The sequence below is a fragment of the Pecten maximus genome, chromosome 1 (genome assembly GCF_902652985.1).
Source record: "Pecten maximus chromosome 1, xPecMax1.1, whole genome shotgun sequence".
Classification (NCBI taxonomy): domain Eukaryota; kingdom Metazoa; phylum Mollusca; class Bivalvia; order Pectinida; family Pectinidae; genus Pecten; species Pecten maximus.
In genome coordinates this window covers 36,238,891-36,253,204 of record NC_047015.1, presented here as the reverse complement: position 1 = coordinate 36,253,204, position 14,314 = coordinate 36,238,891, and the positions used below count along the sequence as shown (strand labels likewise).

Below are 14,314 nucleotides of genomic sequence, written 5' to 3'. Positions count from 1 at the left end.
TTCCCCCAAGGATATTTCTGATTAAATTGTGTTCAAATCCATTCATAACTTTATGACTAGTAGCGATTTAAAGGAATTACCTCTATTTCACTTATTGGGCCCCACTCATTTGGCCCCACGGGGGTCAGAGTCACCATTTATGCAAAATCTGTTCCCCTTCCCCCAAGGATGTTTCTGACCAAATTGGGTTCAAATCCATTCATAACTTTATGACAAGTAGAGATTTAAAGGAATTACCTCTATTTCCCCTATTGGGCGCTGCCCTTTTGGCCCATCGGGGGTCAGAGTCACCATTTATGCAAAATCTGTTCCCCTTCCCCCAAGGATGTTTCTGACCAAATTGGGTTCAAATCCATTCATAACTTTAAGACTAGTAGTGATTTAAAGGAATTACCTCTATTTTCCCTATTGGGCCCCGCCCCTTTGGCCTCTTTGAGGTCAGAGCCACCATTTATGCAAAATCTGTTCCCCTTTCCCCAAGGATGCCTCTGACTAAATTGGGTTCAAATCCATTCATAACTTTATGACTAGTAGCGATTTAAATGAATTACCTCTATTTCCCCTATTGGGCCCCGCCCCTTGGCCCCTCGGGGGTCAGAGTCACCATTTATGCAAAATCTGTTCCCCTTCCCCAAGGATGTTTCTGACCAAATTGGGTTCAAATCCATTTATGCAAAATCTGTTCCCCTTCCCCCAAGGATGTTTCTGACCAAATTGGGTTCAAATCCATTCATAACTTTATGACTAGTAGCGATTTAAATGAATTACCTCTATTTCCCCTATTGGGCCCCACCCCTTTGGCCCCACAGGGTCAGAGTCACCATTTATGCAAAATCTGTTCTCCTTCCCCCAGGGATGCCACTAACCAAATTTGGTTCAAATCCATTCATAACTTTGACTAGTAGCGATTTAAAGGAATTACCTCTATTTCCGCTATTGGGCCCCGCCCCTTTGGCCCAACGGGGGTCAGAGTCACCATTTATGCAAAATCTGTTCCCCTTCCCCCAAGGATGTATCTCACCAAATTGGGTTCAAATCCATTAGTAACTTTATGACTAGTAGCAATTTAAAGGAATTACCTCTATTTCCCCTACTGGGCCCCGCCCCTTTGGCCCCTCGGGGGTTAAAGTCACTATTTATGCTAAATCTGTTCCCCTTCGCCCAAGGATGTTTCTGACCAAATTGGGTTCAAATCCATTCATAACTTTATGACTAGTAGCGAGTTAAAGGAATTACCTCTATTTCACTTATTGGGCCCCGCCCTTTTGGCCCCTCTGGGGTCAGAGTCACCATTTATGCAAAATCTGTTCCCCTTACCCCAAGGATGTATCTCGCCAAATTGGGTTCAAATCCATTAGTAACTTGATGACTAGTAGTGATTTAAAGGAATTACCTCTATTTTCCCTATTGGGCCGCGCCCCTTTGGCCTCTTTGAGGTCAGAGCCACCATTTATGCAAAATCTGTTCCCCTTCCCCCAGGGATGCCTCTGACCAAATTGGGTTCAAATCCATTCATAACTTTATGACTAGTAGCGATTTAAAGGAATTACCTCTATTTCCCCTATTGGGCCCCGCCCCTTTGGCCCCTCGGGGGTCAGAGTCACCATTTATGCAAAATCTGTTTCCTTTCTGCCAAGGATGTTTCTGACCAAATTGGGTTCAAATCGATTCATAACTTTATGACAAGTAGCGATTTAAACGAATTACCTCTATTTCACTTATTGGGCCCCGCCCTTTTGGCCTCTCGGGGGTCAGAGTCACCATTTATGCAAAATCTGTTCCCCTTCCCCCAAGGATGTTTCTGATTAAATTGGCTTCAAATCCATTCATAACTTTATGACTAGTAGCGATTTAAAGGAATTACCTCTATTTCCCCTATTGGGCCCCGCCCCTTTGGCCCCTCGGAGGTCAGAGTCACCATTTATGCAAAATCTGTTCCCCTTCCCCCAAGGATGTATCTCGCCAAATTGGGTTCAAATCCATTAGTAACTTTATGACTAGTACCATTCAAAGGAATTACCTCTATTTCCCCTACTGGGCCCCGCCCCTTTGGCCCCTCGGGGGTCAGAGTCACCATTTATGCAAAATATATTCCCCTTCCTCCAAGGATGTTTCTCACCAAATTGTGTTCAAATCCATTCATAACTTTATGACTAGTAGCGATTTAAAGGAATTACCTCTATTTCCACTATTGGGGTCCGCCCCTTTGGCCCCTCGGGGTCAGGGTCACCATTTATGCGAAATCTGTTCCCCTTCTGCCAAGGATGTTCCTGGCCAAATTTGGTCAAAATCCATTCATAACTTTATGACTAGTAGCGATTTAAAGGAATTACCTCCATTGCCCCTATTGGGCCCCACCCATTTGGCACCTCGGGGGTCAGGGTCACCATTTATGCAAAATCTGTTTCCCTTCTGCCAAGGATGTCTCTGACCAAATTGGGTTCAAATCCATTCATGACTTTATGACTAGTAGCTATTTAAAGGAATTACCTCTATTTCACCTATTGGGCCCGCCCCTTTTGCCCCTCGGGGGTCAGAGTCACCATTTATGCAGAATCTGTTCCCCTTCCCCCAAGGATGTTTCTGACCAAATTGGGTTCAAATCCATTCATAACTTTATGACTAGTAGCTATTTAAAGGAATAACCTCTATTTCACCTATTGGGCCCCGCCCCTTTGGTCCCTCGGGGGTCAGAGTCACCATTTATGCAGAATCTGTTCCCCTTCTGCCAAGGATGTTTGTGGTCAAATTTGGTCAAAATCCAATAAGAACTTTTTGACTAGTAGCGATTTGAAGCAACTGTTGACGGACGGACGGATCGACGACGGACGGACGGACGACGGACGCTGCGCCATGACATAAGAACACCGGACCTTCGGTCCAGGTGAGCTAAAAATGATAATTATTTGTTTACTATAAACAGGAACAAAATGGAACAATAGCAACATTACCTGAGTTTTATCGCTTTAACGTAAGTTGAGCTATTTAAATATTTATCATTACTAATGGAGTTATTCATGCGATACGCAATCAGATACACAAGGCCGCTAGCATTCTTTACCCTATTCAGGCAACATTCAATTTGAATAAGAGAATGAATTATTTGTTTGTTATTTTGTTTTTCAATGTTTTTTTTTAGTTACTGTGTCTTTTGAAGTAAAGCAGCCGGAAATCAAACCATGTGGCTATATTCTTTCCGGTGTACAATTATTATTGATAACTGCCGATAGGGAACTCTTGATACGATTCACACTGCTCAATCGATAATAATATACTTCTGACTTTATTTCGGTCTTGGCTATGAGTAATTTGCCATATATTTCTATATCACTGACGAGACCTACAAGGACGAAATATATTCTATTTCTACATGTCTCCGGTATTTAAACGAGCTTTGTACAATCCGCCCGGGTAAGCTCTAATGGTGGACCCTTTTTACCACGTATGCCATAGTTAACTAAGGATGAGTAGTCACAGCCTTTTGGATAAACATCATTTCGTGCTTATCAAAATATTCTCCATTACCAAAAATTCCACACTTTGATTAAAAGAAGGAGATAATGCACGTCTAGTTCTATACTACTACATTTGTCCCGATCAAGTTTGAGTATCCTGACGAATCCAGGAAAGTCGATACAAATGTACACTCGCTCTTTTGCTTACTAAACAAACTCTGGTACTGTGTTAGTCCTGTAAAATTCAGAAGGGATTATTATTTGTCAACGACTAATTTCCCATCCCTGCATAACAACACTCTCTGTAATTATTCAGACGGTTTGGGATTTTGTGACATTGAAACCCGCTCCTTCCATATCCAAAAAGACATGCTAGAAGTTACCAGAATGGTGTGTAACCGAAAATGGTAAAGGGCTAATTATCCAAACACCACCACAAAATACAAAAAGCAAAAACGCAAACACATTATTATCTTTACATACAAGAATTATTTATTTATCCACTTATTTTTTTTTACGAAAACTTATAAACGATATCTAAGGGAAACAAATATTTATTTCTGGAAAAGTGCCTTAGCTATGATCTTACCATCAAACATCCACAAGAAATCATAACCATCTTCCAGATCTAGAAACACCGTCTGAATCCTTACTTTCATGCCCGGGACAGCCGTAGTGAAGCGACAGTTGCAGTACGTGTGACTGTAAGACATGACATTGTTACAAAGCTTAAATCCTGCTAAGCAGCAAAAATACTGAATTGATGTTTTGTTGTTTTCTTGTAGTTTCAATTTTTGGTTTTAGGAAAGCCTCGAAGCAATAGGCGTGTTTTTCGTGGAAATTGTCTAGCGATATATATATAGTCTCTGTTTACTTTCAAGATACCTTTTCTGAGATTCAGAAACAGCATCTACATGTACAAAGTTTAGGCGAGTGGGGCGAAAGTGTCATAAAATGGGACATCGCATTAGACCTGATGAAACCTTGATACAAGCATTACACGTCGTCACATCGGCCAAAAATCAATGATGCAGCATAGGTTAATGAGTGCAGAATAGATAAAGGACGAGAAAGTACCAGCGATCTAGAAACAGGAAATGAGAACACCCGGTCATTTGGAGAGGATTGAAGAATGGGAACACCTATTTGGGCTGAATAATGGGAACACCTATTTGGGCTGAGTAATGGGGACACCCATTTGGAGGGGTTGATAAAAGGGAACACCCATTTGAAAGGCTGAGTAATGGGAACACCCGGCCATTTGGAGAGGGCTGAGTGTAATGGGGACACCCATTTGAAGGGGGCGAGTAATGGGGACACCCATTTGTAGAGGGCTGAGTAATGAGGACATTCATTTGAAGGGGTGAGTAATGGGAACACCCATTTGAAGGGGGTGAGTAATGGGGACACCCATTTGAAGGGCTGAGTAATGGGGACACCCGGCCATTTGGAGAGGGCTGAGTAATGAGGACATTCATTTGAAGGGGGTGAGTAATGGGGACACCCATTTGGAGGGGTGAGTAATGGGGACACTCATTTGGAGGGGGTGAGTAATGGGGACATTGATTTGGAGGGGGTTAGTAATGGGGACATTCATTGGGAGGGGCTGAGTTATCGGGACACCCATTTGGAGGGGCTGAGTAAATGGAACACCTATTTGGAGGGGCTGAGTAATGGGGACACCCATTTGGAGGGGCTGAATAATGGGGACACCCATTTGGAGGGGGTGAGTAATGGGGACAACCATTTGGAGGGGGTGAGTAATGGGGACACTCATTTGGAGGGGGTGAGTAATGGGGACATTCATTTGGAGGGGCTGAGCTATCGGGACACCCATTTGGAGGGGGTGAGTAATGGGGACATTCATTTGGAGGGGCTGAGCTATCGGGACACCCATTTGGAGGGGGCGAGTAATGGGGACATTCATTTGGAGGGGCTGAGTTATCGGGACACCCATTTGGAGGGGGCGAGTAATGGGGACACCTATTTGGAGGGGCTGAGTAATGGGGACACCCATTTGGAGGGGCTGAATAATGGGGACATCCATTTGGAGGGGGTGAGTAATGAGGACATTCATTTGGAGGGGTGAGTAATGGGGACACCCATTTGGAGGGGATGAGTAATGGGGACACCTATTTGGAGGGGCTGAGTAATGGGGACACCCATTTGGAGGGGCTGAGTAATGGGGACAACCATTTGGAGGGGGTGAGTAATGGGGACAACCATTTGGAGGGGGTGAGTAATGGGGACACTCATTTGGAGGGGGTTAGTAATGGGGACATTCATTTGGAGGGGCTGAGCTATCGGGACACCCATTTGGAGGGGGCGAGTAATGGGGACATTCATTTGGAGGGGCTGAGTTATCGGGACACCCATTTGGAGGGGGCGAGTAATGGGGACACCTATTTGGAGGGGCTGAGTAATGGGGACACCCATTTGGAGGGGCTGAGTAATGGGGACACCCATTTAGAGGGGCTGAATAATGGGGACATCCATTTGGAGGGGGTGAGTAATGAGGACATTCATTTGGAGGGGTGAGTAATGGGGACACCCATTTGAAGGGGATGAGTAATGGGGACACCCATTTAGAGGGGCTGAGTAATGGGGACACCCATTTGGAGGGGGTGAGTAATGGGGACACCCATTTGGAGGGGGTGAGTAATGAGGACACCCCTTTTCTATACTGATGCCCTAAGCTTAAAGCATGTTTCGCACACGATTTTTATCATCCTTATTGCGTTACATAGGAAACAATGTATTGATTTTACCTCGCATCCTGAATTCATTAAAGCATATATATCTATATCATAATACAACATATAATGAAGCTATAGATATGATTCCTCAAAGGTTAAATTATTACTTAACAAACACACCACATTATCTGCATACTGATGACATGGTAAGATTGTTTGTTGGGTTTATCGCCCGGTGAACAGCCAGGGTCACTTTGAGACGGGGTCTCCCTGTAGTAGTTTGTGAATTCCTTACTGAACAACATACAGAAGGCAAGTAGCATGCCATTCAGAGCAATTTGTGTAACGTGTATTGTCACGGCACAAACTGGCCCGTTTCTCAGCTTACCGAGAAACACAAACCAAAATGGGTAGATAGCGTCGAACACCACGCACCTCGAATCTTCACCTGAGGATTACGTGGCCGGTGGTTTTACTGACTGATCTATCGCGGCCCCACTGATGATATGAGAAAATAGCGTTAATTGTTTGATTATAAACAATCTAATTAAAATCTAGATGGCCATTCTCACTACGTTACATGAACACGTAGTGAGAATGACCATCTAGATTTTAATTAGATTGGATTATAAATAACAACACTGCTAGATTTATATTGACAATAAATTACGGTTGTGCTTACTCTTTGTAGTTGATGTCTGGAACGCAGTCATCTTCTAGGTAACGTGTAAACTGGTCAGCCACTAAGTCATCAGGGCACGTCACACATCTCCCTGGTAAAAGTCGGAACATAATGACTTGGAGTAGATAAAGATTGGTCAGAAATGGTATAGAGATGACTCTAAAAATCTATGTGAATGTGGATTTATTGATGTCTACATCATTCAAGTGTTTTGTTTTTCTCTCATACTTTCCATCCATATATGGATTGAATAGATTTTTTTAATTTTCATTACGGCTATGAATACCAGTAGCTAGCTACATATACCGTGGCGCGCGGTAGCGCGCCTCGGAGGATATGTAGCTAGCTACTGGTATTCATAGCCGCAATGAAAATTTAAAAAAATCTATTCAATTCATATATTTACATAACCTTGATTTCAAAAATTTATATCGAGAAAACGAGAAATTTTATTAAAAAGAAAAATTTGTCATGTATACGACGAAACGCCAAATTATTAGAACAGCCGGGAGATCCCGCCTATGCACCACGCCATTGTTTTAATGTCGTTCCGCATTTTGCGGTCTTTTTTGTTTAATTTTGTATAAAACAAAAAGAAAGAAGTATTAAAGTAAAAATAATATTAAATACAATCATTCAATTCAAATCATATTGATTTTATGTGAACAAATTGCAACAAAAACACAATATTTTCATAATTGCAAGGCGGACCATTTTTTTGATGGCGTATTAATATGACCCGATTAACCAGGTGATTTGCACGAGAGACAATGTTTTCATACGGTTTTCATAGTGTATTCATGGTCATATGTTTGTTGTTTTCACTTGGTATGTTCATATCAGCAAACCACATTAGGAATGTAAATATAGAAAATAATCGATCACCTGTGTGGTGTGCGTATAGAAATATTAAGCACCAGAATATGATTTGTGGGGTCATATGCTAATATCATAAATATAACTCCCGGGATTTGATTTCTCTGCATACGTCATACAGGGGTGATTATTTTAATTTTAATTTTTTTCCTAGTTTTTCAGAAGCAATACAAATGAAAAGCACGGCATTAAATTGGAATATTTTTAGCTAAGGCAGGTTCAATCATAAAAAATATCAAAGGGCATGTGTCGATAAGGCAATGTTAAAAGTTGGATCAACAATTTTTCTTGTTTGTTTGTTAATTATTGATAGCAAAAAAATCAAATTTAATGTCAGTACTCAGCACCATGTTAGGACATGTAGCGTGTTGATCCCCTTACGTGCCACTATTAATAACATTGTGATCCCTGTATGTGCCACCATTAATAACATTGTGATACCTGTATGGGCCACCATTAATACCATTGTGATCCCTGTATGTGCCACCATTAATAACATTGTGATCCCTGTATGTGCCACCATAACTACCATTGTGATCCCTGTATGGGCCACCATTAATATCATTGTGATCCCTGTATGTGACACCATTAATACCATTGTGATCCCTGTATGTGCCACCATTAATACCATTGTTATCCCTGTATGTGCGACCATTAATAATAGTGTGATGCATTGTACATGTATATGTGCCACCATTAATAACATTGTGATCCCTGTATGTTCCACCATTAATAACATTGGGATCCCTGTACGTGCCACATTTAATATTAGTGTGATTACTGTATGTGCCACCATTAATAATAACATTGTGATCCCTGTATGTGCCACATTTAATATTAGTGTGATTACTGTATGTGCCACCATTAATAATAACATTGTGATCCCTGTATGTGCCACATTTAATATTAGTGTGATTACTGTATGTGCCACCATTAATAACATTGTGATCCCTGTATGTGCCACATTTAATATCCCTGTATGTGCCACATTTAATATTATTGTGATTACTGTATGTGCCACCATTAATAACATTGTGATCCCTGTATGTTCCACCATTAATAACATTGGGATCACTGTATGTCCCACATTTAATATTATTGTGATTACTGTATGTGCTAACATAAGTATAATTATGATCCTGAGGTCTTACCATTATCAATATTGAGGAGTGAAGGAGAGGCATTATCAGCATGAAGGAGATTCTGTCCTACAGACAGACAGTGATCTCGGGCTTTGTTGTAGTCGGTGTAGTGGGTGATGTCTCCACAATCTGTATACAAACATATGTTCTTGCATGTAACAACAACGAAATAGCATTTAATCAACATTGCTGATAATTTATTAAAAAATAATCAATCTAATTAAAATCAAGATGGCCATTCTCACTACGTTACATGAACATCTAACAACATCCCATATGGGGTCACGTCAGGGTGACCTTTGAGATATGTGTATGTCACTTTCAGGGCGAATTGTCTATTTGTCGATGAAATTAAAGCAAACCATTTCGTCATAGCATGCATCGGAAGCAAACCATTTCGGCACAGCCTGTATATAAGCTATATGCTATGTAGGACGAAATGACTTCAAACAAATTGACAGATGATGTAACCTATGCACTATAGTCATGCTAATTCGGACATATAAAATTCACTTCCAAGATTCTGGAATTGTCATTTGATTGGCTAATCCAAAAGGTCACCCTGACGTGACCCATATTGCTAGATGTTCATATAACGTAGAGAGAATGATCATCTATATTTTAACTAGATTGAAAAATAATCAGATTACATATTCTACCAAAATAGGTAGGTGTTATCCAATTTCCAGCCCACAATAATCATTACACAACTGTTGAATAACATTTAGTTTATACACAGAATAAATTGTAAATGCATTTTGATTGGTTGACACGGTGACCTTTGACCGAGAATTGTTTTATTCACGTGGTTCAATACGTTTGATTAGATAAAGCTTGAAGACACCTTCACAGTCCCATAAATGATAACACACAAAAAGTAGTTATCGTTGTTTTTGTCAGATTTTAAACAATTTATATAGATTTCTATCAATGTATTGCTTTGTTATAACTCGTAGTAAATTTTGATATTTCCACACATATCCGAGATAGTTATTTTTGCATATTACTGCAACTGATATTGTGAAAAGAAAACACGTTGATATCAAACAGGTTGATTCACCATCATAATAGCTTTTCTACTTTGTGGTAGAAACAGGTAACACAAACTCAGGGTTGTTCTAAATGGTATTTCATTCGCTCTGGTTAGTTATTTTTGCAAAGTTACTAAAAACACTCGCTAAAGCTCGTGTCTTCTGTAACTCTTGAAAAATAACTAACTCAGTGAAAGAAATACCATATACAACCACGAATTGTGTAACCCCTATATAACTTTTAGAAAGGATAACGTATTTTCACGTTTTGCAAGTTCAGTTATACTTTATCGATTATTTTGTTGGTATTATCCGATTTTACATCAACTGTTAAACAAAGCATCGGCGGAAATCTGATTGATTTAAAGTTTTATTTGTATTAATACTGAAGATGAATAAGAATATATGAAACCAGGGCCCAGTTGATCAAAACGTGATTAAGGATTCCGTAAGTCTTCTTTTGATCTTGTGCAAGTTTTTTTTTTTTTTTTTTTTACTAAAATATGGCCAATCTTAATAGACAAAAAGGCATCTGAAAAAAATGTGTCAAAATTCTAGAGGTATGTAGTTTATAGAACATTTTTCACCAGTATTTTGATAAATTACCTATTCGGCAGCCATTTTAAAAGTTGGTAATTCTTGCCCTTCATGAAAAGCACGAATTTCACCTTTTTGACTCAATATTGACCACTCAGATTATCATTGTGTGACCAGTTTTTATTGGATTTCGTACCCCGAAATCGTGAAAAAAGAAACACACAGATCTTCTATTTTCACGGCTTTTTCTAAGAAAGATCAAGCTGCTTTCTTTTGATATTCTTAATATTTTTAAGTTTAATAGCAGAAGGTTTTATAAAAAGTTAAATGAACAGATTAGAGAAGTTTAACTTCTATAATTTAAAAGAAAACACTATTTTTGTCAGTTCTATAAGCATCCATTCATATCTGACTACACTCATGGGGGATAGTGTATGGATTTGTTCCGAAAAAGGTAAAAAAAAAACCCAATTATAATCACATATTATGTCAAATAAGTATCTTTGACCGGTCAAAGCACAAAAACAAATAACGAACATATAATTATGCTTGTATTTAATTTCTGCTATGCCATTACCACCACTTTAAAACAAATGCATGGGTAACAAGTTTAATACAGGATTTTTTGACATCACCTAGGTGTACATCCTTAATCACCTCATAATTGAAAAAAGTGTGATATTGTCATGAAAATGTGTCAAATAGTTTTATCAGTAATGATTTTATCGGGCTTCTTAAGCTTGTTAAACTATGATTAGCCTTATTAACTTTAGAACAACCGTGTTGAGCTTTCTATTACTCGTATTTATTAAACGATACTTTCATAGCTATGATATTGATATATATCAATAGTTAATTCCACTTCTGGGCTATATTGTGTCCCCGATGACAATTACCCTTATACATACTTGTTCTAAGAATTGTATTTACAGGTTTAGATAATGACTTATTTGAACAACTAGCAATTAAGCGTTGTTTATTAGGACCTTTACGAAAATATTCACCAGCAGAAGCACTCGCCCAGCGATATAAAACAAAGAATACCGATAAAATCATGATTGAAACTCAGAATCAAGTATTCAAATTTACAAGGAGACTTCTGAAAGTGTACAAGGATAAGAATGCGTGCTCCAGAGGAGTAAGCGTCTTATGCTTCATCAAACACTTGGTTTGGTTTGGTTTATTTTGTTTAACGTCCTATTAACAGCTAAGGTCATTTAAGGACGGCCTCCCATGCGTGCGACATGCATGCGTGTGGTGAGTGCGCATCTGTGTTTTCGGAGACTGCGGTATGTTCGTGTTAAGTCTCCTTGTGATAGGCCGGAACTTTTGTCGATTTATAGTAACCTCACTGAAGTATACTGCTGAAGACGCCCAGCAGGACACCCCACCCAAAGACACGCGGCATACAAGTCTAAGTCAAATTCGGTTATCTCACAATCGCAAATGAGAGAGTGGTGACAACAGAACTTGACTTCATTTCGTGGACGAAATAGAATATTTCCAAGTGAGATCATGATGTTGACCATACACATTTCCCATGGTTTTCATCAACCTGCATCCCACGAAACATTATTTGTTAACTTTTCCGTCAGAGGTCGGCATCTGTCACGGAAATCTTGATAATGGGACCTATCCCCTGAAAAGCGAATCAGCTTGGACATACACGCATCGTAGATAGGTGATGCATGGATGTTGCTTTCTATAATTGGAAATCAACATTTTGGAAGTTGAAATCATTACGCTTATCATACAGGGCTTAGGTTAAAGCTTTACCGGTTAGTTATGTTGTAAGTAACAATCGCGGTAAGCGGCTAATGTTGATAAGCCTATATCTTCCGTGATTTCGAGTTTTGTAGATTATGGTCAATAAACATTCAACGATAACACATTGCCAATATACTTATAGATGTAATCCCCTGTTACCTATTCTGACAAGATAAAGCAGTATAAGCAGCTTTCCATGAAAACAAAAACAAGTTAGGCAATATAAGTTTTTTCTTTTCCTTTTTTGTTCTCCATGGCTGTGCCAAATGTCCGTTGGAAGACCTGGTCATCAACCTTAACAAAACTGTTGTCCACAACTTTGTATTTATATCGCAGTTCGCCTTTCTTGGAAAAGAAAGCCTTCATTACCAGAAAACTAAGGCGTTCCTGAAGTTTGGAATGAGGAATTGCAGAGTAAAGAGTAGAAAATTCTAACGTTTGGATGGAAGAAACGTTCTTTAGTAGAATGAAAACCTACCTATACACACGGTGTTGACATTCGTCCATTGTCCGTTTCCAAGGCATGTTTTCTTGAGGCTACCGCTTTGTACGAATCCGTCACTGCAGAGAATTCCAACGGTGTGTCCGATCATCCGCTCATTGGAAGTTACTATGGAATTCGCCACGGATGAACTGTCCGTACATTCTATTGTCCACATAACAAATGTTTATTTACCAAAAAGCAACCACAAAAAGTTTTTTTGAAATATAACAATGTTTTAAGGATATTTCAATGTGAACACGTGCTTTGGACCACTGAGGATATAACTGTTAACCAGAGAAGAATACTGAATTTTGTTACAAAAGAACTATAGCAGCTTTAGAAACATATGTCCATTACATGTCATGCGAGTCGCTTTATCAGATAAAATTGATTTTCTTACCTGTGTTGACACAAACTGTATTTCCTGTTTTCATCACGTGACATTCTGATCCATCTTGGCATGTATCGTGTGTGCATGGACTGATATTGTTCTAAGGACATAAAATGACACGCATAGATCTTAACCAATGTCCATTATGGTCAGTTTAAGTTTTGGGAAAGCCCACGTCAAATATAGCTATGTTCCAAATATAGTGCAACTTGTTGAGCCCTCTGGCGGGAACAGAGTTGGTTGTAAGTGACGACACGGTAGATCCGATGTATACTTATTTCTTTGGATTTCGACTTAACAACATGCGTGGCAAACAGTTGTTATATTTTGTACATGTATCATAATTGATAGATTCAATAATGATTTATTGTTTTTACAATTCAAGTCCACCAAACACAGGTTTATTCCAGGATCACCGAACGGGAATTCGTGTTCATGTAATTATATTTACATTCTGTGTTGCATTTGCCTATGTGTCGTTAGTAAACCAAATTGTATTCATCAGAGTGTATACTACAATTTACAGTGATTCGGTCAGAGTAGGGATACAGCCCCAGGTGTTGCTGGTCAAAACAATGGTCCCCAGTTACATTCGGCCGGGAGAGATTTCGAATGCTAGCATTTATCTACGTAAACCACCACAAAAAAAGTAACGCAAGTTATGAGAGTAAAAATTATAATAGAAAAAATGAAGTCGACCGACTCGACACAAAATTATTATAAGCTCTATTCCTATAGGAAGTAATCAAATTGTCACTGTCGTCATACAGGGGCTCGTTGTCAGAAATGCTAGACACGACAACATTTAAAGTCCAGCCTTTTTAAAAAAAAAAATCTTGCGAAAAATCGGCAGTATCGACATGGTTTCTGGTTGTGTATGCATACTGAATTATTGTTATGTGGTTATTCACTGATGTCGAAGGCCTACCTTAAAATCGAGCCCCTGTGAAGTTGAACATCGTCTGCTAAGTTAGCGACACTGATGTGACCGGTTAGACTGGATTCTGTTTCTAATGAAATATCCTTAGAATCGTTTTCACCTACTGTCAAGACGACGTTCATTTAGAATTTAAGAGATGATATTCCTCTGAAAATAACGTAAATCTAGTCGATAGAAACATAAGTGTTTCCGAGGAATCGAGTCTGTCCTGTGCAGTACCCATTCAAAGCCGCATCACTTCTAAATGTTAACCGTATATCATGCGCCGAAAAACGGCTTGATATTTAAACAATCAGAAATTACGCAATTGTGA

At 39.4% G+C, this 14,314-nt stretch overlaps 1 protein-coding gene across 1 annotated transcript; it reads right to left on the bottom strand.

Moving 5' to 3' along the window:
* Nucleotides 1–4,009: 4,009 nt before the first annotated feature.
* On the bottom strand, nucleotides 4,010–12,845 carry LOC117341453. Its single transcript, XM_033903341.1, has 4 exons — nucleotides 12,665–12,845; nucleotides 8,861–8,980; nucleotides 6,834–6,924; nucleotides 4,010–4,157 (listed from the first exon to the last, which is right to left on the bottom strand). The coding sequence occupies exons 1-4, from the start codon at nucleotides 12,843–12,845 to the stop codon at nucleotides 4,010–4,012; spliced, it is 540 nt and encodes a 179-aa protein (XP_033759232.1).
* Nucleotides 12,846–14,314: the final 1,469 nt, after the last annotated feature.

Coding starts and splice junctions, on each gene's coding strand:
- LOC117341453 (XM_033903341.1), bottom strand. CDS start 12,845: ATGTGGACAATAGAATGTACGGACAGTTCATCCGTGGCGAATTCCATA. Junction 6,925..8,860: donor ACTCCTCAATATTGATAATG/GTAAGACCTCAG, acceptor GACTTTTACCAG/GGAGATGTGTGACGTGCCCT. Junction 4,158..6,833: donor CCAGACATCAACTACAAAGA/GTAAGCACAACC, acceptor CATGTCTTACAG/TCACACGTACTGCAACTGTC.